The 27,822-nt window shown below is 38.7% G+C and overlaps 1 protein-coding gene across 12 annotated transcripts; it reads left to right on the top strand.

Moving 5' to 3' along the window:
• The first annotated feature begins 10 nt into the window (after positions 1 to 10).
• LOC126996442 (clathrin light chain-like) lies at positions 11 to 27,822 on the top strand. Of its 12 annotated transcripts, none has more exons than XM_050856879.1 (9): positions 11 to 97; positions 2,284 to 2,487; positions 9,117 to 9,209; positions 14,863 to 15,066; positions 22,470 to 22,514; positions 23,263 to 23,352; positions 23,800 to 23,911; positions 24,665 to 24,676; positions 26,211 to 27,822. In XM_050856879.1, exons 2-9 carry the CDS (start codon positions 2,292 to 2,294, stop codon positions 26,383 to 26,385), a joined length of 927 nt encoding a protein of 308 aa, XP_050712836.1. In that variant the 5' UTR covers positions 11 to 97; positions 2,284 to 2,291; the 3' UTR covers positions 26,386 to 27,822. The 12 variants fall into 12 exon arrangements, with proteins under 12 accessions (XP_050712836.1, XP_050712838.1, XP_050712841.1 ...); XM_050856881.1 differs by lacking the exon at positions 11 to 97 and adding an exon at positions 200 to 502 and having other exon boundaries at positions 22,476 to 22,514; XM_050856877.1 differs by lacking the exon at positions 11 to 97 and adding an exon at positions 206 to 502.

Below are 27,822 nucleotides of genomic sequence, written 5' to 3'. Positions count from 1 at the left end.
AAACTTGTATGTGGATTTGGTCGGGTGTGGCGACGACCGTGACGTGGAGGGGCGGTGTTGTAGGAGCTCGCAGTCGCAAAATAGCTCGCAGAGAGAGGTTCATCTTGCTTACTTTTTCTCTGTTTCACTCACAGCTCTCGTTTACTTTTCCTGTTTCGTTTCCAGTGCATGGTGCAAACATCAGAGAAACACTTTGAATCAAGATAATGCTTTAGAACAAACGAATAGGGCAGACTTAGGGAAGAATTACCCCACGTTGATGTTCACTCAGTTCTTGTTTGTTTAGTCTGTTGGTCTGATGTGTTGTTTTCTGGTGGGCAATATCAACCATCACAAGTGGACAAACTAGAACAATACCAGGCAATTAGTAGTTTTTTCGGCCGTGTTTTTCCCAGTGCGCATGCGTAGTGGGCGTTAGTGCGACTTATTTATCAGATGAGGTATTTTTCGTAGCAGCGGCCAGTGTTTACATCCCTCAGGTGACAGCCACGACTCTCGGCAGGTATTTGCGGGCTTGGTTTTGTGGTTAGCGGGCTTTAGGCAGGCAAGGTATGTTTCACTCCCAAATAAGTCCATCATGATATTTAAACTGTTGGTTAATATTGAGCGCCACGGTGCCTTTAGTAGTGAGTCACGCCGTCCGCCTTGTATCACTTATTGGGGTCTTTCTATTTTCTTTCTAGGTATGTTTTATTCCCAAGTAAGTCCATCATGACGTTTAAATTGTTGGTTAATATTGAGCGCCACGGTGCCTTTAGTAGTGAGTCACGCCGTCCGCCTTTATCGCTTCGTTTTTTATTTTTATTTTATTACAGCATAGGAGATGGTTCAAGGGCAACAAAAAGAGAAAAAAAAAAAGCCCGCTACTTCCATACAGAGGATAGTATAGAGTGGTCAAAAGAGAGGTCAATTTAGGGTGGATTGATTCTTCTTCAAACTTGTAGACTTCACTCTGCACCGAGCTCTATTTTGACTTGTTCCCTTCTGGCTGACCTTTAACATGTTCCTGAAAATTGCTCTCTTTCCATTATCAATTTCATGGCTCCGCCTATGCCAATAGCTTTAAATTTATGAGCATTCCCTTTAACCATCCTTCCTCTCCAATCTGCCACAAATTCGAAGTCTCTGCGTCATGTTTGTTTCCGTGGCAACGTGATGAAGTGCAGTAACTTGCAGCTGGCAGCAGGCCTTTGTTCGCAACGCTGCATAGGTTGTGGATGGCGCAGTGTAGCAAATGGCCCTCCCTTCCCCCCACTCGACCCCACTACAAAGCCCCTTCACTACCCTCATGTTCTTAACTTGATTACCCTGAAGGGTGGTAGGATGCATCCTCAGGGGCCTCAGTATCACTTCCACCATCGCCGTAATGAGATTGATCTACAGGGTGGCCAACTAACCAAGATTGCACAATAACAGGGCTCAACCTTCCTGATAAGACAAAGGGTTGGAGTTCAATGCTGTTGCTGTCACTCTTTACCACTAATCCCACTTTTGAAGCTTGAAAAAGTCGCTTTCAGCTCTCCCAATTGCACTCAAATTGAGAGCCCTTTAGAGATAAAGAGGAGGCATATGAGGAGTTGAGGTTGGTGGCTGTGGACACTCGAGCACAGAATCAGACAAAGAAGATCCAAAAAACTCTCCTTCTGCCATTGCTACAGTCACAGGAACATTGAGAATGACATGGAGGAAATATGTGGCAGCCTTGGAGTCACTCTGACCAATAAATCCACATGCAAACTTCAAAATTACGGCGGAAAAGGGCAGACCAGAAAAACCCGCCACCTGCTTTTGACCTGGCAGCCGGAAGAACCCGTCACCCATCCTTTAGGGTTAAGTCTCAGGGTACCCTTTGATTCAGTGCTAGAGTGTCTGTTACCTTTTCAGGGGCCTTGGTTTTGGGGAAAAAAATTATTTTCCTAAATAGATCAATTTCTCACATGCCTCAAGTAGGAAATACCCCCCATGGCACTAGTGGCTAGCAATGGATTTATTTCTGTGTTGTGTTTCCCCATGAAGGGCCAGGATATTGGATAGCCCACGTCTTTTGAGGGTGTTCTGGTCTTACCATAGCATAAAATGGGATTTGAAGGTGGGCAAGAAAAAATTAAATTCTCTTCAATCAAGGGTTCCCTTTTTAAGTGCCTCACTCATCACCCAATCAATAGTCAAAACGGTTGTTTGCCATAAGAAAAACTAATTACAAGCTGAAATACAACAGGATGATGCCAAAATGATATAAATATAGAGTGTAATTCAAATATATACCGGTTTATCACATCTCAGGCATCAGAATGGACGGCTTTGGTGACAGCTTCGTGCCCCCTGTTGATGGCAATGCTGGGGAGGTGGACCCAGCAGCAGAGTTCCTGGCAAGGGAGCAGGACCAGCTGGCTGGCCTTGATGATGACATAATCCCCCCCGCTGCCTCAGCGGCAGCGCCTGCACAGACCGACGGGTCAAGTCCTTCTCCTGCCCCTGCTGCTCCAGGTGAGCGTGCGGGTTTGCATTATTTGTTTAAATCTCCTGTTTACATTATAAGTGAGTTTACAGAGAAGAGTATGTAAAAATTATTTATAGTGATTTGAAATTCCAGTTTACTTCCCAAGGAAGCAAATGTGGTATTTATCCTGTTATGATAAATTTATGGTTTTATGTCCTGTGTATATGTTTTTGCAATCTGTTTATGGGAAATGGGTTGAGACAAATGGCACTTACAGTAGGATGTCGATTTAATGAGTATATAGTCAGTTAAGATTATTGATTTTACCTGAAACTCTAAATAAGGGCCAGCTTCATCAACCCTTGGGCTTCAGGTGACAGCTGTATGCTTCGAGGAGTGGCTATAGCTGTCTTCTACTTGACCAAAAGTTACATGTCTTCCCAACTTCATATCTCCACTCTGGTGCAGTCTAAACAATTACAGTTTCTCTCATTGTAGAGAGGTAGGATTGATGGTGAAAAAATACTAAACGTTATTGTGTTTCCATTCAAAATTATCATAAAGGGCACTGATGGAAACACCTAGTTTTCCAGAATTTATCAACATGGCTCGCTCGCTGGGAAGACCACAATCACACTAACCTGAAGCTTAGGGGCTAATAATTTTACAGGAGACTTACTTATGGTCCAATTCCAACTTGTACACAGTGATCCTGTCTGACTACTGTTTACAGCCATGCCAAGCCTCTTCTGTTTTCCTGTTATGTCACAACAAAGTGGTACAGGAAAATCTATTTTGAGTAGCATATACGTAAATAGAAAAAAATGTTTAGTGAAAAAAGTTCAAGTACAGTGGTGGAAGTGCAGTGAGATGAGAAGCAGGCGTGGCAAGGCAGTGAGCGGAATGTATGTGTGTGGTGTGTGTATGTGTTTACCTGATTAAATAACCACACACACACACACTTAGGAAGGAGGGAGGTACAAGGCAACTGAAAATTAAGTTATAAAGATAAACCATGGTAAATGATATAATCAACAGACCTTTAATACTAGCAGTCAGAAAAGTTTAAAAAAAATGTGTGGATGAAAAAGATGCAAATTAGGGAAGATAAAGGAAGCTACAGTACAAAAAGACCAGAGAACAGAGGAAAAGAATACAAGGTTCTACTGGAAAGTATTGGATCAGAGGCTGAGGAAGTATCTGTGGAGAGAGGAAGTGAAAAGGGCAGAGTAGTCAACAGCATAATAGGCTTGAAAGTGTCATATAGATGCACTGAACTGTGGAGACCATCCATTCCAAAACATTTGATGAATTTATGGTTAATTTTTACCTATCAAGATATGGAGACACAGACACTTGTACACATTCACAGGGTTAAATGGTAGTAGAATTCCCTTGGTTGTACAGTTTGTTTAGTTTTTATGTGAAATATTTTTGTAAGATGTGATTTTATATGTTGCCTGCAAGTTTTGATCATGTCTGCATGAATGTGTTCAATAGTGTTGTGATGCATTGAGCCAGCCAACCCTATACTCATGCGACCTTCTCTAACTCCGTCATCCCTGTACTAATGAAATGATCTGTTTTGATGTTAAGTGATTATGCATCTAGAAATTTCTAGGAGCATTGTGCCCACAGCTACTTGTTAATAGGGGTGTGTCAAGACACCTCTATAAACAAAATTGATAACGTGTGGGCATCTTGCTCTGTACTCTTCTTATAGGAGCTGCATGTTGCAGGCTTTTTCTCTATTTGATTTTGGCCTTGGTCTGCATCCTTTGCTGTGAAAAAGGTCTTCCTATGTGTCATATTTTGAGAAGATACATGACCTGTATTTTATATAAGAGCTGCAAAGAGTGGATTAGAGAGCATCTGAGTTCAGGGAATGGTTTTGTCCCTGGAGAGATGGTGGAGAATATCAAGAAGAGTATGCCAGGCTTGCTGGGAATCAGGACCAATGTAGGTCTCTGTCATGTAAGACTAAAGCTCTCCTGAGGAGAGACAAGAAGTATGTCAGGAATCTTGTAGAGGGTGTCCAGTCATAAATGCAAATGACCTCTGACCTTACAGACCCCTGGAGAAACTCTGCTGTGAGTCTTCCTCTCAGGTGGGCACTAGCAGATGGTTGCATGATGCCAGACACTGATGAGCAGAAAGTTCATTAGGGTGAGCATTTTGAGCAGCTGTACCAGGCAGACCCTTACAATGGGGCAGTTTCCATTCGCTGGGTTACAAATAATGGATGCTTACCCACCTTTTGAAAACCCCACCCTCTCTTGACAAGGTCAGAGAGGTTGTGGCATGGTTAGAGGGTGGGATGGCAGCTGGCATTTGTAACATCAGTGTAGGGCTGCTCAAAGCTGAAGGTTCAGCCATGATCTGTGATTATGGATGTGGCAAGCTTCCCAGAAGTCGACAGAAGCCGACCTTGCTCACTGTGTTGTTCTTGTAAGAGACAATCCTATGTGGAGGAGGCAAGGTAGTGCCTGCAAAGATCAAAGTTGAGCAAGTCTATAAATTCTGCCTGGAGATACTTGGTATGGTAAAGATGCCTGCATGGAGACTTGATGTGATAGGGCTGTAGGGTGGCCAAGGCAATGGGCCCCTTGATGTATGCCCCCACTGATTGATTAAGTGATTATTGAGCAAAGGGGATTTCATGAAAGGAAGGGACTGTGTGAACCAGATCTTTGCACTGAAAGTATGAGAGGCTTTGTACTTGAACGAACCAGGTCAATTTACAAGGTTGTGAATGCCTCGGTGTGTGTAAATGGTGAGCTGAAGGAGAGTTGGTGTTGGTGTGGGTGTGAGACATCTGTATGAAGTCACCATGATTGTTCATTATTTACACCAGGGGCGGGCAACCTCTGGCCCGTGGGCCATATCCGGCCCATGAAGGCCTAGCATCCAGCTCGCCACTCTGCTAGCCATTAACATTGCAGTCCGGCCTGCGAAACCCCAGGAAAAGAAAATGCCAAACAGCATCTCCTGGCAAATACTGTTTGGCAAGCCTGTGCTCCTCACCTCACTCTGCAAGAATTGCCAGGTCTGTCCTTTTTGAGATCTGGTTGTCCTATTTGATTTAAACAAAAAAAGACAGGCTGAAACACTCTTGTCAGGGGGCCATGTTATCCTGTGTGTTTGACCTGCAGCAGGAGATGCCACTTTCTTCCGTCAGAAGAATCTTCCCCACGCTGATCACTTTGACCCGCAATGGCTCACTCACTTGTGCCTACTCACAGACATCACTGTGTATCTGAACGCCCTCAATTTGAAGTGTTGCAAGTTAAAGACATTCTCCTGACAGACATGCACACACACATCAGAGCCTTCAAGGTTGAGGTTTAGATGTGCTCATTTGTCTGATGTTAAGTGTGCATATTTTTCTTGCCTTGCTACATTTACTGTAGAGAGCTGTTCTTCTCCAAACTGAAGGACATGAAGTCTCGACTTTGCTCCCAACTCTCAGACCTCCACTTCAATGACATTATTCTATTGTCTACCTCATCCACTGAGTCGGACATTGAAACACTTCTTCATGGCAAGCAGCACCAATCATCTCACTAATCTGTATGTTTTTCACTTTTTACTTTTACTTTGGGGTTCTCGTTTCTCACTCCGGCCTGTAGCCTAGTCCCGAAAGTCTCGTGTGGCCTGCCCTTCAAAAAGGCTGCTCGCCCCTGATAAGGTTGTGTGAAAGAAATGAAAGTCAGAGCTGGGGGTTTAGGTGCAAAGCTTAAAGTGAGAGGTACAGAACTCCTTTGTGGCAGGCTATTTGCAAACAATGCAGTGTTGCTGACAGAAAATAAAAAAAAGATACTTCTGAGGATTGTGAATGAATTTGTCAGGGTAAGAGGAAAAAGATGAAAGTAAATGTTGGCAAGAGTAAGGTAATGATAGCTATTTGAAAGGAAAAGAGAGCACAACAGTGTAAGATCAGAAGAGAAAATGGAGGAAGTGATTGAATATAGTAAGTACTTTGGGGCTGTCATATGTATATACATTAAAATTCTTGAAACTCTGCATTCTGTAACTCAAAATTTCATACAACTCAGCAAAGCAAAGAAATATAAAAAAAAAATCTATTGCAACTTTAAAAAAATAATAGGGAAAAATTATGCATCGGCATATTGCCGAGTTGTAACCCCATATAGTGGTCACTGCTCTGCATGACAAACCTGCACTAGATTTTTTTGAACATGTACCATATACACACCTGGGAAATGTGACCCAACTCGCTCACCTACACTCTGAAGCATCTCAGCATGCGGTTAAGTTGTAGCCACGACTCGTGGTTTACACTTGTCATGGCTACCCTGCACTTGGTTGAACTTGTACCCGCCCCACACTCCCTCGCTATCCCCCTTCATGCTCGTCAGTCTCACACATATCATCTGCCTACACACTCATGCCTGACCTGGATCTGTATCTCTGAGCTTTATTTTTCACATTTCAAGTGTTTAGTGATTTCACTGTGTTAGTTTTTTGCTCTTACTTTACTGTACAGTGACATATTTTCAGAATTTTGAATTTTTATGCATACTTTAGGGGGGATTTGAACAATTCAGAATTGTGAGTAATTCATCAAGGCTAGAATCCTTATTGTGCTGATTTTTAAAGGCTCTACTGTTTGTGAGCATATAGGAAGTAGAACGAGAGAGTGCATTGAAGGGCAGACAGGTAGCAAGTGAAATGAAGAGTTATGAAAGGAGGAAGTGTGAGCATGAGTGAACAGAAAATAATAAGAAATTACATTATGCTCCCAACTCAGTCATATGCATCAGAGACATGAACATCTAATGTAGCACAGTAATCATGAATATGCATCTGAAATAAATTAAATGTGGTGTGTCAGGATGGGTTGGAGCAGGTAATGAAGATTTGTATGAGAATTTTAGTATGGTAATAACTAATAACACAGTGGCAGTGGATTGTGTAGTGATTGAAGGGGTGAAATGTGGTACTCAGATGTTTTTCACATTTTCGTTAGAATGAAGGAGAATGACTGTATGGAGTGTATGAGGCCATATTTGATGGAAAGGGTATCAGAGAGAGACCATCAGTGAAATGGATAAAGAGAGTGGGTAAGTATTGGAGAGAGTTGGCAAGCAAGAGATTGAATGTGCTGAAAAAGAGAGCAGGAACAGGGGAAATGGGAGACACTTCTGCTGTGGCCACCCCCTTGGAGCAAGCTGGAGGAGACAGGACATATGAGATATAGAGAGGTAGACAGAATGATTCTTGAGGAACCACGACTGCATTGTGCTCCGCCACCTTTCCTTATAAAATTCATGGCGATATCCATGTGCAGCACAATGTTTGCTAGATGTTTTTCCGTGTACCTTGATGGGTGACAAGCTTTCATTCATATCATTAATTTTTGCTTGAGCTTCATTCATTTCTCATCTGTGTTCTCTTCTTGCTGTTTTACTTATACTTTCACTTCCATAATTGTACTGCATTTATTTAGGTAGTTTTTTTTCCCAATTGGTGTTATCACATTATGACAACGATCATTATTATAATTATTATTTTTTAATGCTATTATTAACTCTTTCACGCACCACGACGCGATTCACATCTAAACGGAATCGTCTACATCACCTTTTGACTTGAATTGCGTCAAAAACTTTAAAAAATTTGCCAAAAATAAAGTATCTTTCAGAATTGCGTCAAAATTTTTTGCGTCAAAGATCCAAGCTAGACCTATGAAATAAACTAATTGTCAACTCTCTCGTGCCGTTGAATTTTAAGTGATAATTGCCCGTGGTTTAGTTGCCTCTCAGCAGGCAGCCTGTGAGCGCGACTGTTGTCCCTTTAAATTGTGTTTTTTTCAGAGTCGATAAACTTCCCTTTTTATTTGCATTTCTTGATAATTTTTTTCTTTCATAATGCAGAATAATCTCTTCCAAAACCAACGATATATAATAATGCAAGGAAAAAAGAATACTCGCGGGTGAAATCGATAACATGGTCAGGCCATTCTGCGAGGCCCCCTAGGGAGCCCCAGACGGATGTCGCAGTGGAAAGAGAAACTTATTAAACTTTTGGTGCGTGAAAGGGTTAATATTATTATTATTATTATTACTATTATTATTGTTGTTGTTGTTGTTGTTGTTGTTGTTGTTTCTATTCCCATTCCCATTTACACTAAATAATGATTTTAGAACTATCATTTGATATTATATTTTTGCCAAGGTGGATAACTGATATATTTCATTCCCAGTAAATGATGATAACAAGACCAAGCCATAAGTGTTCATATCTGTTGATATCTTCTGAATTTAGTGACACAATATGCTGCTTTCCAATACCTTAAAAATGTATCCCATACATGTTTTAAAATTCCCTTTTAAACTAACATCTGGAGAAAGTATAACTATTGTGTACATGTTAGTGAACAGTCATACAATTATTTCTTGAAGTGATACTCAGTATGTTGGCACCACACCTAATTTTCAATACTATAACAATGTATGTACATAAAATGACTAAACAATTGGAAAAAAGCTATATAAGTAAGGCATGCAGTTTTCTGCCATTGTTACATTGGAAATTATAATTACAAGTCACTCTCTCTACTCTGCCTTAATATCTTTACCCATCTAAGTACAATGCATTGTATGGTGATGCTATGCATGATGTGACAGTGCATGGTGCTGTGTCTCACCTCCAGGCCTTGAAGCTGACTTGTTTGGGGCTGCCCCAATGAACGGGGGTCCCGACCTCGAGAGTTTTGAGATGCTGGGTGGAGATGAGGTGTCCCAAGGTTAGTGTAGTATACCTCTACTGTATTTTGAACTAACAGCATCACCATAGCTACTGGTAACCTAGTATCGTCAAAATAAGTTTGTGAAGTAGTTCAGCTTCACTTACACATTCCCAACTAACAATAACAACACCACTCCCATGCCAAACCAATTAACTTGGTAGTGAAAGAAAACTGCAAATTAGAAATGTGTACTTTCAGACAATGTCAAACCTACAAACCATAGAGAGATTTAGTGCCATGAGGCAACTCAATATAAATACCTTTATAAGATATCCTAATCAAACAAAAGTTCATGTGGGGTTAAGTAATGGAGGTATTATGGAAGTAAAGGTAAATTTGGGGGCATACACTATGCTGTGTGCTCATATCTGTCACATTTAGTGTTTCAGCTTGTGAGGGTAAGAACCCATTACCACAATACACACAGGGCCAGTGTGACATTCAGGCTACCACAGTTTATGTTTCTCATGTTACCTCAGATAGCCATTTATTGATCAACTTGAATGGAAGGATGAACAGCTAGTTGAGCTGTGTGTAGACTGCCCTGGGCTAGGCTTGAACCTGGGCCAATGAATTTGTAGCTAGGTGTGGTATACACTACACCACAGCAGTGCTCTACTATGGATGCCATTATATGATATTTAGTATAGTACACAGGACTCTCATTATCAGTGACTAAAAAGAAGGGAGGGGTTGTCCTGAAAAGTCAGGCATTTTTAATGATATTAGAAAGAAAGTGGTTTTGAATTTCTTTTCCTTTGCCGAACACTGCAAGTGACACCTTTCCTTCCTTCTACTTCTGCAAAAAACACAGGATAAGGCCTTGGTGCTTTCCATGAGAATTTCCACCCTATAGCCAGGATACAGGGTTGCCAAGTGCTTGTTGAAGTTGCTGGTGGACTTCCCTGGCAAAAATAGCCCAACAAAATGACAATAATTTTGAATCATTGTATACTTGTAGAAAACAAGTTTGAATCTAACATAATACAGAATCCCTGTAAACTAAAGAAAATTGAGTTGCACACACAGGAAGCTACCCATGGCTACCAAATATATCCCATGCAGCCTCGAGAAATTGCACAATACGTACAGCGAAAAGGCTTGACCTTGGCAATCCTGTCAAGATGGCTCTACTGACTTTGGCTAGCTCTCTCACCTCCCCACACTTGCACCACACTGTCAATGGCTGATTAAAGTTACTCTAAGTGAGATTTCCTCAAGCTCTTCATTACTATTTCTAGCAAACATGATTTTCCTGTTATCATTGTTATATCAAAGGTTGTATACTGCATCATGATATTATGGGAAATCAGTGTGCCACATATAGCAACACAAACAAATTTTTATACTTGACAACTACTGATTTCTAACCAATACTTTATACGGTTGTGCACATACATGAATTGCCAACACAACATGGTACAGAAGGGAGCAAGTGCTCTTTGGTGAGAATAACCCCACTGTGCCAGGCAGCAAGTAGATTCACCCACTCTACCCACATACATAGTGCTGCATTGTGTTCCAGGAGCCAGTTTTACATGTGATACTTAAATATTGTGCTGGTGTCAATCCGTGTCATGCTTCACGATGGTTGTTTTGGTTACCTTTACTTCATCGTGCCTACTAAATGACCTACCATGAAGTTTCCTCAGACCTCAAGTGATGTGAAGAGAAAGGTGCTGACCCCAGCCAAAAAAATAAAGATTGTTGACATCTTGAAGAGCAGAGTCAGTTGAACAGAGGCAGGGTGGAAGTTTGTGCTGCATGAGGCTAGGGTACACTTTGCAATCTCTTAAGGGAACCGTCTGATGGAAATATCTGAAGAAAAAAGGTGAAATATTCTGAAAATTTCTCACATGTTCGTGTATCTTTTGGCCTCCTTGTGATGAAGATTTACAACAAAATTGTCAAAGATAAAAAAAAGTTATGATACTTCCCCTCCTTCCTCCCCCTTCCAGTGACTTGTCACGCTCTGCTTTGCCGTGTACTCCCACTGATTTATTTTCCTCAAAAAAAAAAAAAAAAAAAAAAAAAAGCAGAAATATTCCCTCGTATGGCTCACTGGCATATGGAGACAACTGGTGGCCCTGCTTGCATGTATATAAACCCACTGAGTGACTCAGGCGGACAGCAGTCATCACTGTTCGGAACACCCAGACATCCTACACTCCATGGAGGTAGGAGAGAAGGAAACGGAGCGAGTTTCTTAAAAAAGAAGCCAAGAAGAAACCAAAGTTCAGCAAGGAGCACGAGCCAGAAGGACATTAGTGAACCTAGCTACTGTGAGAGAGGTTGTGCCTTCTGATTCCCTTGCCTTCGAGCGAATAATACCTTGAAAAAAGGGGGAACAGGGACAAGCTAAATATCTAAAATGCCATATGAATACTATATATTGCTCCACAATGGCTCCATGAATGATATAGACATACATGATTGATGTTGGTTTGCAGAGAAGCAAAAAACTCGCTAAAGCGGAAGGGGAAGTACCAGTAGTTGTTTATGTTTTCATGTCAATATCTGTTCTGCCTTTCATGTTTCTTTCTTTGATATTCCTACGTAACCATTTAACCGATTCTAATGGAGTTTTTGCATTTGAAAGAAGGATAAATGGGCAATATTTATGACAAGGGAGTTTTTCAATCAAGGCAAAATATCCACATAAATTAGCAATAGATTTTAAACTAGAACATTAATAAAAAAATAATAATAAACTATAAAGGAAATTTATAAATCTGCCTTATAATATCTTTTGAGAATGAAACAAAGTTTAATTGGTATTTTTTTCATCAACATAGTCTCATGCATAACAAAGAAAAATTGCATTTACCATAAAAAAATGCGATTTTTGCAATTATTTATCATGCAATTCATATGAAACCTGGCATGGGAAATCTCTTTCCTGGTATACATACATATTAGGAATTCATGAAAATTGGTTAATATTTAATGAATTTCTGTTTTTGGGAGATGGTCCTCCTAATTTATCGTATCATCATAGACCTTTTATGAAGGTGTCTGTTCTTTTTAAGCCTTCCATGTTAGGTATAGAAACAAGATATATAAGTGTGTTAGGAATCTTGAAATCTAACCCCTTTTTACCATTAAAACTAACTTCATTAAGCATGAAATCATCGTGCACAATGTACTCATGTTAGGTGAGGGTTGGTGATGATTAATGCAGAGCTTTTGAGCTTCCCAGCTTATGGTTATTTGTAAACAATACTGCAGTCTAGTGGCCTGACTGATGGAAGTCTTATGGATTCCTGTCATCATTGGGTAAAAAATTGCTTAGAAGCCATTTCTTGTGACGTTACTTGAAATAGTATTGATGATGGATAAATATTGGTACAAAGTGTGCTGTAAATGCTCATGGTTAACAGATCTCCTGTGCATGCTATATGGTAGATGTCCTTTGAATTACAGTCAGCGATCAGAAAAAAATATGGTATATGTTCAATTTTAACTTAATAAAACAGTAATATTATCTCTGTACTGTGCATATTAGCCAGTCTTTGTGTTTGATGAAACAAAGAGTTTTGTCTATAATCAAATTTAGCTCTGAAAGTTACAAGAACATAATTATCTTTTAAGGAGTGTTGGTTTGTTTCATGTGAGTCGTGTGCTACCAGCGTCCTCATTTCCAGAGGTGGGCGAGTGCGGTACTTAGTGCGGTAGTGCAGTAGCACCACAGCACAAAAAAAGTACCGCACTACCGCAAACTTTCTGAAAATACCGCACTACCGCGGACCGCACTAAAAAACCCTGCGGTACTTTTTGCGGTTCTTTGAAAACTATCGAAGACGACATTTGCAGCGCGGCATGCTCACAGAAATGTTTTTTTTACAGTGAATTGGACTCAATCAGTCAATCGGTATCAGTCCTCAGAATCAGTGATTCAGTCATTTTGACTTTTCAGTTATTGTTCAAAATTAAATTCTAAATAGACAGACTAAACTACTACACTACGAGTCTTCTTTAACCCGCGCGATGCCAGCCATTTCAACCCCGGACCTCTCTGTGGTGCCGGCCGATTTTTCATAGTATTATTTTAAGCATGTTTCCTTTGTTTGGATAGCCAGGATAGGCACTGAAGTATTTTTTATTTTGACTACCGCTACCGCAGTACCGCGTACTGCACTGGAAAAGAAAAAATGGGACCGCACTACTTCGGAAAAAGTACCGCACTACCGCAACTGCACTACTGATATTTCAGTACCGCGCCCACCTCTGCTCATTTCCACAAACACTTAACCTTATGTGCTATCTATGTACTTTATGTTGGTTAGTCTTAAAGTTCTAGTAGATCATACATGGGCTTCTGCACTAGTTACTGTGGCTATGCATAGCTTATTTCCTAATTTCTTAGTACTAAGAGGCTATTTCTGACTGATTAGTGTTTTTTGTTTAATATAGTGTGTAGCAGTGATTAGATAACTTATATGCACTAATCTTATTGAGCTAGTAGATTAATCACTATAATTAATGACAGATCTTATGGTACACACTATTTTAAGACTGCAATAGGAAGTAGTCTAGACAAAGGTTGTTCAATCCATAACTATAATGAGTTTAAGGTTAAGTTTGACCTATTGAGACTGAGCGTGACCGCACGATTGTGGCTCATTTCCTGTATATCACAACTAGGTAAATACACACACACACACACACACACACACACACACACACGGCCCGGTAGCACAGTGGTTAGAGCGTCTGCCTCAAAACTAAAAGGACCGGGGTTCGATTCCCCGACCAGGTGAAGATAAGTTGGGTTTATCTTTCCTGTGTAGCCCCTGTTCACCTAGCAGTGAGTAGGTATGCGATGTAAGGTGAGGAGTTGTGACCTCGTTGTCGCGGTGTGTTGTGTGTGAGTGGTCTCAGTCCTCTCCAAAGATCGGTCACTGAGCTCTGAGCTCCTTCCATAGGGGAACGGCTGGCTGTCTCGAGAGAGACCCGCAGCAGACCAAGAGGTGAATTACACACACACACACACACACACACACACACACACACACACACACACACACACACACACACACTCTTTCAGTGTAAAGTATGTGCCATTTTATCAGTTGTTCTATTGGCTTTACTGTTAGCTTTTATCAGTTTCTGAGATGTAATTTAGAAACATGGATGTTACTTATTAATATTGTTCATGTAAATATTACTTAATGACAACTTTCCTCCAATACTAATTGAAATATAGGGGCAAGTGTCTATGTATCAGAAATGTAACGCCATTTATATTAATGCTTATATTTTTCGTCCTATTTACTGGTGGAGGGTGCTTTGCAATAATGTTTTCAGCATTCATCTTTATCATAATATGCTTCATTTATGCTCCTTTACAGTGGGCTTTGGTTCTTCTGATTCACTCTGTGTCAAGGTGCATGCAAAAAAGGGTTTACAATTTATTTCACAAATCATATCTTTTGTGTACAGATATAACAATGCTATCCTTGACTGAGTAAAAAAAAAAAAAAAAAAAAAAAAAAAAAAAAAGCTCTAAAAGCTTATGAGATTTTAAGCATGAGGAGAGCTTGAGTGAACAGTGCCAGTTAATGGAATGAAAGAATGGCTGGCTTTGACTTACCTAATGACAGTTGTTTATTTAAAAAACGGGAGGGATTCTTACTTGTTTCTGACCTAGCAGGAGCACCAGCTGATGACCCATCAGCTGAAGCAGTAGCAGCTGAGGAAGCTTTTGCTGAGCCAGCTCCTGCTGAAGCAGCTCCTCCTGAAGGAGCACCTGAGCATGGAGGGGATTATTCAGGCTTTGGGGCAGACTTTGGGGGAGCTTCTGTGCCTACTGGTGATGCTGCTGCCTCTGTCGGGGATCTCTCTTTTGTGGGTGGTGAGTTGATGGGGCTATGGAGAGAAGGGTTCTTGCCTTCTGCCTCTCCAGCATGGTGTGCTATTCTTGTCTAACACCTCCTCATAAGCACTAACACTGCTTTTGGCCATCCTCTCCATTTTCACACTAAACTAGAACCTTTAGTTAAGTGAATCTTGAGCATCTAAGGTATACAAGTAGATCTACCTTAAAAGCCTTGAGTGTGAATATGATATGATGATTACAGCTAGAATCTGAATCCAATTGTATGCTAATGTACTCACACTCAGATGATCACATATATGCATTTTGATAACAATTTTAACCCAGATCTTAGGAATCTAGACAACCTATTCATAAGTTATTTGAAAAGTTGATAATTAATGCATTTTCTTGGAGCCTTTACATGAATATATGCATGCCTGCAGTAGGCCAGATCTTTGGCTAGGCTCCTTGGTTCTGGGCTTCTTTACCATAGCCTAGATTCTCCCTGTTGCCACATAAGATAATCTCACTCTTTACATGTGCAACTTTTAAAACAAAGATCCTCAAATTAGTCACAGAAATATCTGTTGATCACATGTATTCATATTTGCTAACCTCAGGAAGTGCATAATTGTTAGGTTAATTTGGGAAAAAATAATACATATACTCATGGGGTCATCTGATACTGTACTATGCAGCACAATGTGTGTATACTCACTGATATTGTGTAATCTGATTTGGGGATTGAAAAATAGCAACCCTCATTGTTGGCCTTGTATGGTAAAATATAATTTAGCTCCAACAGTATAAGGGGTTGAGGGTTGGTCTTAGGAATTTGACCCTCCAATAACTTTTCTGGGGAAACAAGTCACATCTGATCTGGCATTTTTTCAGTCTGGTATGTTGTATTAAAGATGTGGCATATATGCTAAATGGTGTGTGTGCAGTGTGGTGTGGTGTGGTGTGTTTGTGCACTTGCATGCACATGGCTTTGTGTGAATGATGATATAGCCCCTTTCATTGCATACTCTTTCCATCTCTGATTATAACTGTTTACTTCTGGGGTTTGTGACCTCCAAATCTTGCTTGTTAAGGGAAAGGGATTGGCAATATACAGGCCATCTGGCTTCTTGTAGTCTCTTTTTATCCTTGTTTATTTTGTATGTTGATTGAATGTATTTAATTGCATATCTGCACATGGACTCCTGGAATGTCCTGAGCCTCTTACAGGATTACCAACTGCCATACCTAGCAAATGATCTCGGAAGGCAGTGGTGAGGTCAATAGTGTACGGTACACTTAATGCTGGTCTGGCATGAGCAATGGTACCCGTCTTATGGGGGTGGCTATAAGCATCTCCAGCCAAATACAGCAATTTTTGGGTAAGGTTACTCCGGGTGATGAGCATATAATGTGAGTGAGGCTGAAGCACACCCTGGACTTCATGTCTCTTGTTGTAGTGTACACTCCTATTGATATGTGTGAAACTGAAGAGAAAGAAGTGTTGTATGCTGAACTCAACTCTGTACTAGATCCATTCCCCCTTGAGATGCACTCATTGTCTTAGGCAACTTCAGTTCTACTATTGGCACTGAAGAGTTAGCTTTAAGTTATGTATTGGTCCCCATGGCTCTGGTACCAGGAACACCAATAGCTCTCTCCCCTGAACTTTGTAAGATCCAGGAGGTTGAAAATTGCAGGTTCTTGGTACCAGAGACCAGAGCTGCACTTCGGTACTTGAAACAGCAGTGCTAGAGTGGTAAGGAAATAGACCACATCCTTGTAAGCAGTTTTTATTGAATCCTGCAGAAGTGCAGGACTTTCTGAAGTACAGAGTTCTTTGCAACTGATCCTAGGCATGTTATTTCAGCACTCAAGGTTCATTTCATGTCAAGAAGAATCTTGAAATGTAACTGTATTATGTTTCATCTTGAAAGACAAATATTTGGCATGTGCTCATGAGTATTCAGTAAGTCTCAAATGAATTCAATGTACTTGGCACCCTTGAGGATCTTGTAAAACTGTGGAATACCTTTAAACATGAATCTCTTATAGCTGGAGTGTATAAGAATGCACCCGAGATCATGTTTTGCTTTGGGGGAGATGCTGGAGAATATCAGGAAGTTATGCTGACAGGCTTGTTGGGAATTGGGACCAATATAGGGTTCTTTGTGAAGGACTAGAACTCTCCTGACAAGAGACAAGGAGAGGTATATTAGAGGTCTTGCTGAGGATGATGAGGACCATTTCAATGCAAATTATCTCTGACCTGCTTACCAAGCCCTAAAGAAGCTTTGCTCTGAACCTTCCTCTCAGTTGAGTTCTATTTGAACAGCAGGTGGCTGCCTCATGTCAGACATGGATGGGTAGGGCTGGGTACTTAAAGCAGTTGTTTATGACAAACACTTACTTGGTACAGGTAACTCTTGATTTACGCGAGTATTGTGTCCTTGAAGAGGTCGTGTAAATCAAAAACAATGTAAATCAAATGAGGTAGGTTTGTATCGAAAAATAAATTTTCACTTCATTCAGTGAAGAGAGAGAGAGAGAGAGAGAGAGAGAGAGAGAGAGAGAGAGAGAATATCCATATCGCCAAGATATCCACTCAGGCATTCAGTCTCGGCCTCACTCGTGTGAGGTAGAAATGAGGGACACCATGAGCGACTGGCTAGTATTGGTACCGGTACCGAGCAGTCTGGTACCCTTAGTACTAGTACTGGTACCGGTACCTCCCCACCCCTATTGTTGAGTAGCGTGGGTACTGTATTGTTGTTCAAGTGGCGCGCGGGAAGAACTGAGCTCAGCTGTGTGGCCGCGGCGCCGTGTGAGTCCAGTTGCGTGAGACATCTGTTGGCCAATCCATAAAATATCGCGTATAAGTGAAAAAACGTGTAAATTAAACATTTCTTTCGATTTTGGACCCCGTGTTTTTTCAAAAATGCGTAAACCAAACTCGCATAAATCGAGAGTTACCTTTAGCTATCAACTGCTGGGCTGCAAATGGTGGATGCTGATTTACCCATTAATGAAAGTCCACCCTCTCAACGAGGTCAGAGAGGCTGTGGTAAGGTTGAGGGATGGAAAGAGTGAGTGAGTGAGGGATAGTGGGAGCGGATGGATGTTCTGATTGTGCGCTCCTGATACTGCTGACTTGACAATGGCAAGCAGCAGGAGCAGGACTCTTGAAAGATGTGTGTTGTGTCTGTGAAGACTATTCAGGCGATACGTGGATTGCATGCTGTTTGTGCCGTAAGTGGCGTCTTGTGAAGTGTGCTCATCTGACAGGGGTCAAGCAGGATAATATACCCAAAATAAACTGGGCTTGTTTGCCATGCTTACACAAAGCATCTTTAGCAACCAACATTTTGGCAAAATTGGACGAATTTAAGCAAGAATTATCTAAAGAAATATTAGTTGTGAAAGATGAAGTTGAAACTTGGGCACTCAGTGTGAAAGAGAAGTTGGGCGAGGCGGCGGATGTGTTTTGCGCTGACAAGACAGAGTCGGCTGGCGCCAGCTAGGATGATGTAGCAAAACGGAGGAGGAAGAAGCATCTCCTTGTCGTGAAGGCCTCTGATCAAGATAAAAAGGCTACTGAGATGAAAAATTAAGTTTCCCAGGCATTACAAGGCATTCAGATTACTGATTCAAGATTCACGAATGGAGGTAACATTGTTATGAACTTTGATGATAAGAATATAAGGAATAAAGCAGCTCAGAAATTTAAAAATGTAGAGCAAGTTAGCACAAAAATTGTGGAAAAATTAAGTCCAAAGATCATGCTCTGCAATGTGCATAAGGAAAAGACCGGGGATAAGATAATTGAGACATAGTTAAGCAGGAATGAGTTCCTACACTCGATTCCAGGAGTTGAGGGGAAAATTGAGAAGATTTTCAATAAGCCTGCTGCTGGTGGCACAATGCACTATATTTTGAAATGTGACCCAACTGTTAGAGAGCTGATCCACAAGCATCATGACAAGATAAAACTAGAATGGGGAGTGTATACTGTGAGAGATAGATACCATGCAATCATATGTTATCATTGTCAAAGAAATGGCCATCTTGAGGCCAACTGTACTGCCAAGACCAATGGAGAAGCCCCAAAATGTTTCAAATGTGCCGTGGATCATAAATCCAAGGAGTGCGCCATGGCTGAGAAGAAATGCATAAATTGTGTGAGGTACAAGAAGCCTGAAATCAACCGCTCAGTGAATGACCAGTGTTATGTAGTTCTACAGATTGAAATTGAGAGAATTCGTAACATGACTGATCATGGCTATAATTAGTGTTTGAGACTCGAAGATAAATTGAGTGTTAAATGTTTCAGTGAGTTGGAAATAATCATTGGACATTAGATTGTGATACTATAAAGAAAATATCAGATTAATGGAAAATAAAATAATGGATATTTGTGATACTGTAAAAAGGAAAGATATTGTGATTAGCACGAACTGAAACATGGCCAAGTGACTATAATGATGCCATGTTTATTAAAAGGACATCAGTAGGCTATCCATGAAAGCAATTAAGACTCACTCACTACGACATTGTGAATAAGTGCATATCAAGGATTATTATTGAGGCTGACATCATAATTGTTGATGGCACCTGCGGAGCGCTGCACTGACAGTGGAGCGGGGCCTGAAACCTCATCAACGGTAAACGGTAAACCATCAGCACAGAGCTGCTCAGAGCTGGAGGTGAGCCCATTACCCATGGGTTGCATGCGATCTTGACTGCTATATGGCTGTCTGGTACTATTCCACCTGCAGGACAGTACCTAGTCCATCAGGAGCACCCCCCATGAGTCTTTTGAGCAGAAAAATGTCCTAAAACTGCATACATATATTTATAATATTGTGTATTCCAAAATAGTATACAGAGGTGCACCACATTTTATGATTAATTAGTACGTACCATGAAAATGACCGTGAGATGCAAAATAGAAACTTGAAGGACATTGTACCCTTGGGAAATCATTTAACTGCACCAATATATACATAAAATAAACTTGGTAAATGCATCTGGATTCGAGATGAGAGGTGCATAATGGAAGTGAAGGGGTTGTAGTATCTGAGACTGGTGGGAGGGGACTACTGGGGCCCGGCTCCATCACTACTGCCTCCACCACAGCATTGCCACCTTCCTCTTCCTCATCAAGCTCCACGTTCTGTATGAGGTGCAGTTCCTCCATATTGCCAGACTATGCTTTCATCTTTTCATGCACACTGCTTTAATATATGAGGCATCTAGAATAGAAAGGATGAACTCACCAAAGTTATATTTTGAGAAAAACGTCCGACTGATAGCCAGCCAGCCAGCCACACGAGGGCTGGGAAAGCTCAATTTGATGTGCCTTATTTACCTGCTATTTTCAGTAACAAATATGCAAACTCACTCTCAGCTACAGAGGAAATTAGCATGCTTCTGGTGGTACCAAAAACCCTGTTTTCTTGGTGGAGAGTTTGCCTTTTCTTTCCTGAGCGCCTCATATGAGCTAGGTGTTGGCGATGACTTCCTGATTCATTGGTTGTAACATGAATATGGATTTCATTCCACAAATCATGGGGATTTGAGTGCAAAAGCTGAAACAATGTAAATTTTATACGTACATTACTGCAAAATGCTGTTCCACAGAAGGTAATTCATGCAAAAAAGCGCATCTCAGTAAAACTCACGATAATTTTTCAACTCTGTCAAACCCTGTTACTAAGCTAAGGGAATAGGTAAAACTATTTTAATGTTTCATAGCAGGCGACTATTCACAAAGAAATTTTGATCGGTAAGAAAAAATATATGTGCACAACTTGTGTTTTGTTGCCAGGAATAAGATATATTCATGCATAACATACGCTTGACATAAAAGAGCAACAATAATCTATGACAATAAAAGATGATGTACCTCTACCTATGAATGCAAATGTCAGAAGTGGAGTAAGCTTTATGTAGGACCACTAAACTGTTTCTTGTGTCAGTTGTTCTTTCTGGACTTATATCCATTAAGAAATGGATCCTTATCAACAAGTCAACCATTATAGATTTTGTCGTGTGGTACTTTGTACCTTTAGTAGATTCTCTTGACATTCTTTGATGGGACATTGAAACTGCAACTTGTGGCAGAAGATTATGTGCTCACTGAGGGTTAAATGAGGTGATGTGTGTCTGTGTGTGTGTGTGTTTGGGGGGGAGAGAGAGAGAGAGAGAGAGAGAGAGAGAGAAACGGTGATTCATATAATCCTGTATCATATATGTAAGGCCAAATTGGGTTGTACTCATTCCAGGGGGGTCTCTCAATGCTTGACTTGTTATATTTTGACTATTAAGGACTTTTTTGTGCAATATGAACTTGATGTCCCTAAGAGGTGCAAGTTGTTGTCTATCAGTGCACGGGAGATACCACTCATGTCCATGGCGTGCATGCCAACCTGCAAAGGCCACCAGGCACATATCACCAAAAACACAGTGTCACTGAAGGAGAATGCATTGAGGTGGCTTGTATGCATCACCTTGTCATGCTGTATCATCCCTAATTAGCATACCTTTTCCTTCACATATTTACACATTCAGTCTGAGTTAGAGGTAGAGTAGTATGAGAGTTGTTGGGGTATTTTGAGCAGTCATAATCCTCCTCCTCTCTCCTTTACTCTCCTCTTATATTCATTACTCTCCTTCCTCTGCTCCTTCTTTCTCTCCTTGCTTTTTTCATCTTCCTTTCTCTCATCGTATATTTATTTACTAACAGCCACACTCATTTTTCTCCCTTGTGTTTTATCACCAGTAATCACCAGTGAATCATGCATTTCCTTTTGTCATTTGTATTCCAGTTGGAGAAACATCCCTCGGTAAATTAACATTTTCTTCACTGAGAATATTTGTTTGAATTTGATGATTTTGTCTTGCAGTTTTGCATTAATGCTATGGTATATTTTCCTAATTAGAATAATATTTCATATCGTGAAGTGTATGTAAAATGGTGTGTCAGGAAATTTCCTTAACTTAGATGTAGGTTTCTGCATTGGTATATATATATATATATATATATATATATATATATATATATATATATATATATATATATATATATATATATATATATATATATATATATATATATATATATATATATATATATATATATATATATATATATATATATATATATATATATATATATATATATATATATATATATATATATATATATATATATATATATATATATATATATATATATATATATATATATATATATATATATATATATATATATATATATATATATATCCAGTGCTTTGTCATGAACTTTTTCAAACTCCTTTTGAAGTTTGTTGATGATTTGTGAATCACATTGGAAAGTCTTTCAATGTTTCTTACATTTGTACTATAGAAAAATAAATTACCTGGCTAGGAATTTCCTTGAATTTTTTTGTTTTTAGTTGCAGATGCTTCAGCTACTGAAACTTCACCAGCTCGTCCAATGGGTGGGTTGATTTTTATATTGATCATAAATTGTATATTGTTTAGAATAGTATGCTTTTTTAGTCACATTTACAGTAACATATGAAAAAAAAAGTTACAACACTGGTTCTCTGCATCCAGTACTCAGCTTGTAACAAGTCAGTGTCACAGTGAAAATGGCAGCTGTTTTGTAACCTTAGCCAGTCGTCGTCAATTTTTATTTTTTATTTATTTATTTATTTATTTTTTTTTTTTTTAGCAAATGTACATTATGCATATGTCATTATATTTACTAAAAAAAAATAATGCCATAATGTCCATATTGACATAAGTTGCAAAGATCATGTATAATACTATTCATAAATTGTATGGTTATGATTTTCATATGTTTACAGTAATGTGCAATTGAACCTTGAAATCATGTGTTTATTGTCAGTGATGAAGTTTAATAATCACACTCACTTTCATGTAGAGTAGTCATTTGCTGCTAAATCTGGTTAAAAGAAGGGATTTGGTACAGCAGCCCTGTTGTTAGAGGCCCAAAACTCTCACTTAGGTCAAGCGACAAAGATTTGAGACGGTGGAGGAGATTCAGGTCTAGTTTGCAGGTATTGCTGACAGTAGTCAGTAGTAGTGCCTCCTTCAGGAGTGTTTTGCATGGATTTAGAGAACTAGTGCTATAATTTTTTTCATTTTTTACTTATTTATTTTATGTATGTTTTTAACATACTGTCAATATACAAATTTACATAACTAATTTTACCATTTCAGCATACTCTCCAATTCCACATGTAACAAGAGAAGAGCCGGAGAAGATAAAGATCTGGCGCCAACAACAGGAAGTACGTCTGGAAGAAAAAGGTAAACCATTAATTTTTGAAGATTAATTGGCAGAGACAGTTTGTCGAAAAATGAAAATGCAGCTATAGTGTGTGCCCCTAGCTTTACTTTTTGCAAGATCATGAGGCACATCTGAAGGTGAGGGGTGCTCGGCTCTGGCTGACTAAATGAAGCTCTGGCATCTGTTACTTTAAAGCTGAGACTCACTCAGTGTTACTGATGCAGCTTGTGAAGTCTAACAGCCAGACTGCTATGTATATTAAAATGTATTCTGTGCCAAACAATTTGGTGACTGTATAAGTGACGATTGAAAATAGAGAAAGGCTTTGTAACGTAAGCAGTATGGGGATAGGTAATGATTGAGGAAATAATGTTAAGTTAAATGATTAAAGAAAGGACTTTTCATCACTATTGAGTAAGTTTTACTCAGCAGTAATCCTGTAGTTGAAAATAATAATATTTTTTTAGATGCTGCTGAGGAGTTGGCTAAGGCAGATCTGAAACAGAAAGCTCAAAAGGAACTGGAGGACTGGTACAAGCAGCATGAAGAACAGGTAGCAAAGACCCGCCAAGCAAACAGGTTAGTAGTTTTAATGTTTTTACTTGAAGCCAGCAAAGCAAGTTTTGGGAGCAGAATGTGACCAGAAGGTATTAAATCAATAGTAATATTCATTATTGAGTTTTCTTCCTGACTTTATTTAATGCCACTATATATCATTGTCACCATAATCATCATCTTCACCCTGTATCATTCCCGTTCAAGACCTAGGCTCTGCCAAACGTTTCCACTTGCTTCTGACTTCTTCGATGTAAATGTTTCATATATTTATTGATTTCATCACAATTTATATCTGTTGTTTCCCAGCATGTCACTCTTTGTGTGTCCATTATCCTATTCCCTACATATTTGTCCCAGTCATTGCTATGTCTTGATTTTAATTCCCTTTATTATGTTGTCTACTTTTCTCTTGTCCATTTGAAGATTTTCTTCTCTGTTATACCGAATCCTAGTACTGATCTCTCCATTCCTCTCTCCTATTTATATAGGGAGTTGGAAAATAGTTTACATATCACACGTGTATAAGACGTTTAAGTAAATAATTAAGCTGAAGAAGCTCTTTGATGGTTCAAGAATCTCAATATTGGATTCTTGAATATACATATTTATGTATATATGAAATGATAACACGTATTCATGTATTTCTTTAATGGTTATTATGTCCGTGCAATATTTTGTCAGTTATATGATGTAGCTTTGATTATTATTTTAACATATGCACTATAAATAGTAATGAAAATCTTTCTCCAACTTCAAAATATTTCATGCTACTAGGGATGCATCCAAGTAAGTGCTTAATATGCATGATAATTTGTCTTTGTTGTTCAGAAAAATGTAGCATGGTAATGTTATTCCACTATTCAGTTTTATTACCGAGGATTGTTATTTTTTAAGACAGATAATTACTTCTGAATGCAAAGTATACATGGAAGTTTATGGGGACTCTGAAAATGTATATTCTGCTTGATGTCATAGGAGGTGACCAAATAGGAAGCCGCCCCTATGATACAGAAAGCGGAAGTTAAGGAATGGGTTATTTTTTGCTACAACACTCCTCATGATATACTTTTTTTTTTAACCTCTCCACTCTACTCTGCTTTGGCAGGAACAAAGGCACATAATGATGATGATTGCATACTACTTGAATTGCAAGCCTTTTAATGCATTAGAATTTTCATTTGTGTATTTTTATATGTACATTTGTATTGCACATATTGCCTGTTTCAGAGGTATGGGTGCAGGTAGCAGAACTATAGTATTCCTTATTCACCCTCCAACTTCATGCTAACATTCCTACCTCTTATGATTCTCTCAATTATATGTAGTATTTGTATGGTATATACATGTATGCTTTTACCATTGATAACTATACTACATACTATTGAAAAACTAAATGGTGAATGCTTCAGTGCCTCCGCTAAGACTGCGTCCTATTTTGTTGTATCTAATTTTGTATACATTTATCAGCAAAGCAACTGCTTGTAGTTTTTATTGTTCATTTGATATATTCATTATCTGATATTTATAAAAAGAAATATTCATTCGTAAATAATTCACAGTACACAGTATGATAGCCTTAAGCACCTGGAATGTTGAAAAATAAAATGAGTAGCACTTGATCTCTACTGCTGACACTGCGTCTGTTTGTTTACACACATCAGCTGAGTAATTGCTTGTAGTTATGACAAAGTTTTCATTACTTGGTTGATATTTTCATTGCCTGATTTATTTGAGAAATAAACACTCATTAGTAAATAATTTTCAGTAGCACATAGCGACTCAAAAAAGAAAATATTGGATGCTTCATGACGGCCACTAATGCTGTGTCCTTGGTTAATTTTATGCAGGTCTTCGAATAACTAATTTTAGTTAATCTTTCTTAAATGTATGTATGGCTCATTTACATTCATTTTGCTGAGCACAATAGTGAAATAAGCGAAAAATTAGCACAAACACAACTGGACCATTTATCTGGCCATGAGATAAACAGTGACAGGTGCTACGTGGCAGGTTTGGCAGAAACATCACACCACCACTTAGATACATTTTTCAAGAAGCAGACTTTTTAGTGGTCCAGTTCGCTTGTCTGGTAGTGGATGGAGTCCATTAGATTCTTCAAATTAAGGTCTGTTAAATAGAAGTTTGGGATGGTGTATGTGTGGGAAAAAAAAAAATATATATATATATATATATATATATATATATATATATATATATATATATATATATATATATATATATATATATATATATATAATTATTTACTTAGCCATTTATATATTTATTTATTTATCTTTATTTGTCATTATTTTTCTTGAAGGTCTGCTGAGAAGGAACTGGTGGCCGATATTGGAAAAATGGAGCCAGGCACAGAGTGGGAAAGAATTGCCAAGCTCTGCAATTTCAACCCCAAGACTTCAAAATCATCCAGAGATATTTCCCGCATGCGTTCCATTATCCTGCAGGTGAAACAGAACCCACCACTAAAGGCTTAATACGAACTTATATACTGCCTACCATTGACTAGCATTGTGAATCTGCTTGCATAAATGTCCCTATCATAGATATGTACAGATTACAGACTCTGCAGTGTTTCTTATCTTTTTAGGAATATGATCAATGACTAAACTACCACCAGTAAAACTATTAACTTAGTTATATAGTTGATATAAAATTGTGTTCACGACAGCTTCAACAGACTTCACTTTATGTGAAATTAACATGTTGGACATTGAGAGGCTGTAAAGTAGATGTACAAGTCTGTTGAGAGTTTGGGATATATTGCAAACCATATATATATATTACCTAATTCAGTTATATATTGTGTAACCTCAGAGTATAAATAATGTTGAATTCTATTCATATGAATGTTAAAATTAAGTCAGAGTATTGATCATGGCAGAATAATAACTACTCTCACATAGACCAGAACAGTGCAGATAGCTAATTCTCAACATAAGCATTTGTTTGAAGCAGTATACAGCCAATAGTTGTAATTAGAATGGATGAAAATTTTAAAAGTTTTGTGAGAAAGCTTTTGTGGTTCTTACAACGTGGGATTTTTTTTCAGTTATTATTCTATGAAAATATGTGTTGAGGAATACTGGAAACAGAGTTGAAAAAGTTATTTAATCTTCCAGCAAATATTTCATAATTCCCTCATTTGTTATGTTCCTCTAAATTACCAGTTTTGGCCAATCTTAAGGAGCTTGTGTTTGATTTTATTCTTAATCTGTCATCTGTTCTGATCTCTCATTACATTAAGCTTCCCTAAACTCTGCGTACAATGCAGAGTAAAGGAATGTAAAAACACTACGCAGATACACATGATTTACGTGAAAAGTTCAAACTAAAGTAGCATTGTCACAAAACTAATACAGTTGGACCTTCTGTTTGTCTATTTAAGAGGTAACTCATAAAGTTAGTTTTTCAAGGTCATCTTCTATAGTGGTTATCAAAATAATTTTCAGTATTTTTTGTGTGCCTTAAGATACTATACATATTACAGTAGTAAGAAAGGTTTCCTGTCATTTAGTTTTTTTGAGTTGAAAAATATACCTACAATTTTATTTATTAATCTTTTACTTTCATTTGTTCATTTTATTTATGATTGTCAGTTCATGATCATTTGCTTTTTACTGAATGATACAGTTTTCTAACCTTACTGTAATCTGCTCTTGGTTAAAATATACTTCCTGGTAAATATAAAAAGAATGCAAAGAAAAACATGTAGGTCATGTGTTGTGAAAATGATTCTTTCAGGCTGCAGGGTTGTATAAATTAGTGTATGCTGCTCGTAGAATGATGAAAGATACATTGTTACACATTCCAAATATTTATAGGATTTGGATGGAATAAAAGCATAGTTGCTCATGCATAAATTATTTCACTGGTAGTTGTGTTAATAATAAAATATATGCTGTAATTATATA

The sequence above is a fragment of the Eriocheir sinensis genome, chromosome 10, assembly GCF_024679095.1.
Source record: "Eriocheir sinensis breed Jianghai 21 chromosome 10, ASM2467909v1, whole genome shotgun sequence".
Taxonomy (NCBI): Eukaryota; Metazoa; Arthropoda; class Malacostraca; order Decapoda; family Varunidae; genus Eriocheir; species Eriocheir sinensis.
The sequence above is the reverse complement of the archived record's forward strand: the minus strand, read 5'-3'. Positions and strand labels throughout refer to the sequence as shown.

What these genes read in the sequence shown, in the direction of transcription:
- LOC126996442 (XM_050856879.1), top strand. Translation starts at nt 2,292, where the DNA reads ATGGACGGCTTTGGTGACAGCTTCGTGCCCCCTGTTGATGGCAATGCT. An exon ending in TCCTGCCCCTGCTGCTCCAG is followed by an intron (nt 2,488 to 9,116) that starts GTGAGCGTGCGG and finishes TCTCACCTCCAG; the next exon opens with GCCTTGAAGCTGACTTGTTT. An exon ending in GGATCTCTCTTTTGTGGGTG is followed by an intron (nt 15,067 to 22,469) that starts GTGAGTTGATGG and finishes TTTTGTTTTTAG; the next exon opens with TTGCAGATGCTTCAGCTACT.